The sequence below is a fragment of the Sinocyclocheilus grahami genome, unplaced genomic scaffold, assembly GCF_001515645.1.
Source record: "Sinocyclocheilus grahami isolate Dianchi unplaced genomic scaffold, SAMN03320097.WGS_v1.1 scaffold1037.1, whole genome shotgun sequence".
Lineage (NCBI taxonomy): Eukaryota > Metazoa > Chordata > Actinopteri > Cypriniformes > Cyprinidae > Sinocyclocheilus > Sinocyclocheilus grahami.
Genome location: NW_015506216.1, coordinates 535,169 through 541,903, shown reverse-complemented (window position 1 = coordinate 541,903; position 6,735 = coordinate 535,169). Strand labels below are relative to the sequence as shown.

The 6,735-nt window shown below is 40.8% G+C and overlaps 1 protein-coding gene across 2 annotated transcripts in view; it reads right to left on the bottom strand.

The window, feature by feature from the left end:
• Positions 1-234: 234 nt before the first annotated feature.
• LOC107565976 (F-box only protein 30-like) overlaps positions 235-6,735 on the bottom strand; it is a 10,146-nt gene continuing 3,645 nt past the window's right edge. For both annotated transcript variants that reach the window (XM_016251321.1, XM_016251322.1), the window contains exons 2-3: positions 2,390-4,777; positions 235-1,789 (exon numbers count right to left, since the gene is read on the bottom strand). In XM_016251321.1, the coding sequence (XP_016106807.1) occupies positions 1,586-1,789; positions 2,390-4,729 (2,544 nt within the window). In that variant the 5' untranslated portion in view covers positions 4,730-4,777 and the 3' untranslated portion in view covers positions 235-1,585. The remainder of the gene's footprint in view (positions 1,790-2,389; positions 4,778-6,735) is intronic.

Sequence of the window (6,735 nt, the reverse complement as noted above, 5' to 3'; positions counted from 1 at the left end):
TAATGGACTGGAAATAGCAGGGCCTTCGGAGTAGATTTTGGATTAACTTTTATGTTAATAAAATATTATAACCTTAGAGACACATCAGCACACAATTTCCTTGAGTATAAACTTAAAAGTATGGATGTAGTCAGTAAGCATACATTTCAAAAAAACTAAATAAAAGAACACGGAGTCTAAAAAAGATAATAAAATATATAGATATTTTTAATTCATTTAAGTCAAAAACCTCATGCAACTCCAGCCAACAGCTGGCAATTCTCCAGCTTAGATCATAAACAATCAACCTAATATCCAGAAAACAGATTTCATATAACATTGCTTCAGTAATACAATATACGGACTGCATTACAAAAACAAAAAAAAAAACACTTCATTTTGATTACATGGAAATGAACACATAACCCCGGGTGACCCAAAATTTGAGAAGCCTAAAACAGCTCCTAACACATAAATGCTGCATAGCTTTCCATAAACCATGAAGAAGACACTTCTGTAGTGTTTCATTAGCTGCAGATCACACCTTCAAATATTAGCCTTCACAAATTCCCACAGCACACATTTAAATGCAGACAGGTTAAGATATGTCACACATCACATATATGCAAGTTATAGAGCTCTTCTTTGTACTCAAATATAGTGTTAGCTAAGCTTTTCCTGCTCACTCAATAGGAAACACAATAGCAGAGCATCTGTTTACTCCAGGTTAGTGAGGATCAGAGTGCAGACAGCCACACAATTCAGTAAAGTGCAAAAATTGACTCTAAATGCTGATATATGGTTGGCATGCTGATATTGAGTGATACGCTACAGGAGACTGAATTAAAACAGTTCAATGTGTTTCAGTATGTATGCATGAGTACATACAGTGTGTCCAAAGACAGTTGACTAAAGTCCATTGGTGCCATTTCTGGATGAAGCCTTTAAGAGTGTGGTAATTGTAAACCTGTTGTAAATGAAACCCTCCTTTTCTATGACAATGTGATAGAAAAGGACAGAAGCACAGCTCTTACTCTGAAACCCAATATAAATCCAAAACCTTGAATTCTTAAGCATGATGACAGCTGTTCCCGGGTCAGGGAGAAGTGCACCTGTCTGCAATGTCACTATAAAATGGAGCAAAATGGAACCACGGTATCTTAACCAAACCATGCAAATATACTAGAGTGGATATGTACTGACAGGAACCAGAAGTCATTATCTGATAATCTTTAAAGAGATCTTGCTGTGTCAAATAAATAAATCAAGTGCTATTTGTCATGTTGAGGCTCATATAATCCCACTGAATTAAGCCTTGTTTCACCAATGTTTACTCTCCTTTAAACCAGTCCACTCTCAGCCTTGGTCTTGATAAGAAAGCATAGGTGTGTGTCAGAGGAAGCCAAACCATTTTTCCTAGAGGAACCTTGCATCATGCACCTTCAGACCAAATTAATCTTTGATATATTAATAAAAAAATAATCTTAACATCAAAACAAAAAATATTTAGCTTCCTTTTATTTACATAGTGATATTATATTGTAGACCGAAGAGGTTAGATATAGTAGTGTTTTAGTTATGTCTTGCAAACTAAGTTTTCGTAGCGTTATGATACTGGTTTGAGAACAGATCGAAGCGATCTGCCGTCTCGCGTTAGCTCTCTGGTCGTGCACATGCAGGGCAGTGGAACCGCCTCCACTTGTCGGAGGACTTCATTGTATGGGCAACGTTTCAGGTGGTCTGCCATGCTAGAGATGTCCGCAAACTCCCACCTGTTAACCGGGCTAAAGGCTGTGCTGAAACGCCAAACCTGCAGGAAAACAAAACAGTTACTTAACTTACATCTTAACAACAAGTTTATGGTAAAACTTGTTACCTGTTTAGATAATTTCTTCCACTGAGATTGGGAAAAGAGGACAGTCAGAACAACTGAACATACATCAATGTGATAAGAACTACCTAAAATGACAGACACCATCTTTGGAAAAAAAATTTGTTTGAAGTGTAGGTTTTTTTTTTTTGTAATGTCCAATTAGTTTACATGGAGGACTTATGACCTATACTGCAGCCAGCCACTAGGGGCGATCAAAAAGTTTTGGCTTCACTTTTCAGGATGTGTGCAGCATGCTTGGGGGGTCTCTCAATCAGCTCCCTAGTTCAGTAGTCAGGGCACTGATTAGGGAGTCGGCCATTTTAAGGGCTCAATCTCAATCAAGAAATCCCTCTAGTGCACTGGAACTTTCGCTCCCTGAAAAATCCCACAAAGCACCGCAAAACCAGGGAGCATCGATACTCACTATGCTCCCTAACACTTTACAATTCACAAACTTGGGCGCTAGGGAGCTGATTGAGACACCCTTGGTTTAACATGACATTACTAGCATGCTGCCACTATTTAGACATACTCTACCTTGTCTTTTATCTGCCAGGTTAGTCTTCCATCCAAATATTGCTTCTTTTCCCATTGTACCACCACCATGCCACGAGTCTGCAGCAGACTGGCGCAAACATCCCTCATTGTACGAGACACCATTGACAGCTGACATAGGCTAAAACCATCCAAAAATCGGGCTACATGTTGAAGTACTTCAAACGGCAATCCGCTAAGGTGATCACACTTGGGTTCTGTCACAGGTTCTAAGAACGGTTGCACCCCGAATGACCTGAGGTGACGGTCGTGAACTACCTTCGAGCCTTGATTGGAAGGGCACAATCTGCGTTGGGAGTATGTGCAGCCATAATACGCTAACGGACAACGGTGCTCCATCCAGCCATTGAGTCCAGAGTGGATATCTCCATGAACATTGCAAAAATGCGAGACAAACTCTTCTCGACGGAAGAGCTGGCCGCACTCAAAGGTAAACATGGAGCCCTCGCGTGGAGCCCAGCTTGGGCGAGGCACTAGCTGCTCCAGCGTCAGATCAAGCCGTAGAGTGCAAAACGGACTTGGTTGCGAAAGGCGTGGAGCGGCTCGATCACAAGCAGAAGCGGATGCGACCTCGCCAACCATCGTACTTGTTGCCAAGATGGCAGCAGGGAAACTAAACGTCTGGGTGCCGAAGTCAACACGTGTGCCCCCAAACGCATAGACCGTGTCGGATATCCTCCGAGCTCGTGGCGACTCCTCCAGGCAGAAGAGAAGAGCGGCTGCCGTAAAGTCAATTTCGCCAAGTCCCATGGGGTCGTCCACTGGTTCCTGATCTAAATCTGATGTGTCCACAGCTTTGTCCTCCATTTTGCAATGTGGATTTCTATGAGGAAAGACTTCGGCAAATGGCCCCTTCCGTCCATTAAGTGCGAGTGGCATAAAATTGCGCAGCAACTGAAGGTTTTGGAGTTTCCTCTCAAAAGCCCTGTCTTCAAAATCTAATGCCATCATTGGTAGCGCACTGTCTCTCTGGATGGTCAGAGTCTGAGCATGTATAGGCTGCTGCAGCAATGGGGCTTGTGATCCAGAGGCCTCCTGGATCAAGAAAGCATGTTGATCGTGTCTGATCTCTGGCCTATGTGGAATTAAAGGACCAATAAACTCCCAAGAACCTTGGGACACTGGGTTTTGATGGTGTTCGGTGGTCGATTCCATTAAGTCATCTTCAATACTACGAGAGCCATTACAGAAACCTTGTCTATCTATGTCTTCCAACATGACAGGGCGACACTCACCTGTTGCCTCATGAGCAAGAACATCTAAAGGGGTTTCTCCACCATCAAATCCCCCATTAGCCCCAGGCTCACCATCAACCGCTGATGTAACGTCCTTCATGTCAACATCTGCAGACTCTAATGTTTCTGAGTGAATGAGCTTACCATTGGCGTTTACTATCGAACCATTAATTGGCTCAGTGCCTTTGACAGCATCTCCTAATGCACCGAGAGCAGAGGCCAAGCTCCTGCCAAGTTCCATGAGTTTCTGGTGCTGTTGAGGCTGTAACTCCTCCTTTAGACCATTGACTCCGCTAGCTATTTTATCACAGCTAAACGCGGTGTCTTCTCTCATCCTCACTTTTTCATGCAGTTCCCCATTGTGCTCTGTAAGTGCAGCTGACGCATTAGTGGCTGTACAGTCTGCTTCTGAAGAATTAAGGTGGATCAGGATGTTGAGAGCTGCGGCCAGGCTTTTGGTCGTCTCTACTGTGGTTTGGTAGAGCTCCCCGTAATGTTCTTCTTTTAGACCATTAATCCCATTGGAAATCTTGTCTTTTGAGCAGCCAGCCATAGGCTCCATCTCAACGCTCTCCACCTGCACACATGGAGGTTGAGCAATTGAGACTAGGCCAGGATTTTCGCTTTGTCCTGCTGCCCGAGTCCTTTTCTCTGAGCCACTGGTGGGAGCCAGAGAGACGAGTTTGAGTGACGCTAACATGGTGCGCTGGTCCTGAAGGGCGAGCGCCATGTCAAGCTGCTCCACCTCATTTGCTTCTTGACTCAGTCTCTCATAAGAACGATAATCCTCGTCGTTCACTGGCCACCTATTCCACTCCATAGTGCAGCACACCACACCTGCAGGACACACCTCAAGGTGCTCTGCCATCTGGCCACGGGCCAGTGTAAAAGGGCATCCAATGCTTTGGTTAAGACATGGCACCCTTTCAAGCGGGCACAGCAGCTTGTGTTCAATAGCCTTGCAGCTGTGGAAGACGGCACCACACACAAGAGGGCAGCTGATGAGGTCACAGGAAGTGCCGGGTTCAGGTTTGACCATGCATCTTCTGCTTATGCAGGACATGCAGTGACTATGAGGCTCCTCCATTATTTAAGACGACAGCAGCAAGACGCAAAAGAGCAGGAGTCTCAACCACTGCAAAACAATGAGAGAAAAACTGAGATTAGATTCTCCAACATGCAAGCTGTATAATAAGTACATTTTTATAGAAAAAACGAAGGGGCATCTACTTTGTAAATGTAATATTGTAGATCTTAACTGTTTATTGTCTGCACATCTGGTAAACAAGTCTGTCATTAATGTCATGGCCAGCAGACACCAACAGGCACAAAGACAGCACAGTGATCTTAAGAAATAAAAAAATAAATGTTTATGGCCCAAAACGTCCATCTGCATACGTAAATAGACCAACATTTAAATAAATTTGGGGTTCAACATTAAAGGTCTAAATTTATCATACAAGGTAGTGGACTTAAAAAAAAAAATCCTTATATAGTGATGACTTTTTTTTAGTCATCTCAAAATCAAAAAGCCCAATTTAAATGTATCCTACCACACCTTATGACAGTTGGGGAAACTAGAGTTCAAGATAATCGCAATAACTGATGTCTTTATAAAGACATTTATAATCTTACAATGACATCCATAGTGGTAGGCCTGTCACAATAATCAATATATCGACTTATCACGCAATATATGTACATGACCTCAATACGCAATATATCGCCAATTATATTTACTTAAAAAAGTTTTGTACATTCCACTTGCGCCCGTGTCTTTTGTAGCTTCTCGTACATAACGTGGTGTAGTTGGCGCTAGTTCAAATTTAAAAAATGCTTCTACAAACAAAGTTTAATCTGCAGATATGGCCTTGTTTAGGGGGTCTGTGCCTTTGTGCATACGGACACCTGAGTTTTTCAGCAATAGTGTGCACCCCTAATTTACAGAGAAAAGAAGGTCAGGGAAACATCTGTAGATGGAGAAATCTCCAGACAAGTTATTTGTGCATTTTTCTTTTTTTCAACTTGTTACTTTGCACTTTTTTTTTTAGAAAATGTTTATTTAGTATTTATTCAGGTTTTTAAGGTATCTAATATTTTGATACTTAATTTCCATGATCTAAATATTCTTAAAAATTAAATGTTTGTTGTCATTTGGAAGTATGTAGGCCTTTTTGCATTATTATGCTCAGTGTTGGGGAAAGTTACTTTTAAAAGTAATGCATTACAATATTGCGTTACTCCATAAAAAAGTAACGAATTACGTTACTTAGTTACTTTTTATGGAAAGTAATGCTTTATATTACTTTTGCGTTACTTTTTAAATCTGGACAGGGCTTGCTTGTTTGCTTTTAAAATAAAAAAGTTATATTTTTGGCAAATATAAAAGCCTTTTCACACCAAAAGTGAAATGAATAAGCCTCCGGCTGAAGGGAAAGTACATTTACGTCTGTACTGTCTAGAGTACTTAGTTACTTTTTATGGGAAGTAATGCGTTACGTTACTTTTGCGTTACTTTTTAAATCTGGACAGGGCTTGCTTGTTTGCTTTTAAAATAAAAAAGTTATATTTTTGGCAAATATAAAAGCCTTTTCACACCAAAAGTGAAATGAATAAGCCTCATGCTGAAGGGAAAGTACATTTATGTCTGTACTGTCTAGAGTAATTTGTGTTTATTAGTACGGTTGAACTGGATCATCGAAGCTCAGAAGCAAAGACATTGTTAATAGAATGGGATTAAATACATAAAGAATATTTGTGTTGTTTAACATTTAATTATTGCAGGTTTGCGTCATATTCTGAGTTGCATTATTTTTATTCATTTTGAGGAATACTGAATCTGTGTGAGTGTGAGTGTGTGTGTGAGTGAGATGAATTAATGCATATTCATATTTATTTTATAACTACAGTTACATCTGATTTCTCTCAACATGGGGACAGGAGAGCTGACAATCAATAAATTGGGAAAAAAAGTAACTTGCGTTACTTATTTGAAAAAGTAACTCAGATATTCTCTTGTAAATTAAAAAGTAATGCGTTACTTTACTAGTTACTTGAAAAAAGTAATCTGATTACGTAACTCGCGTTACTTGT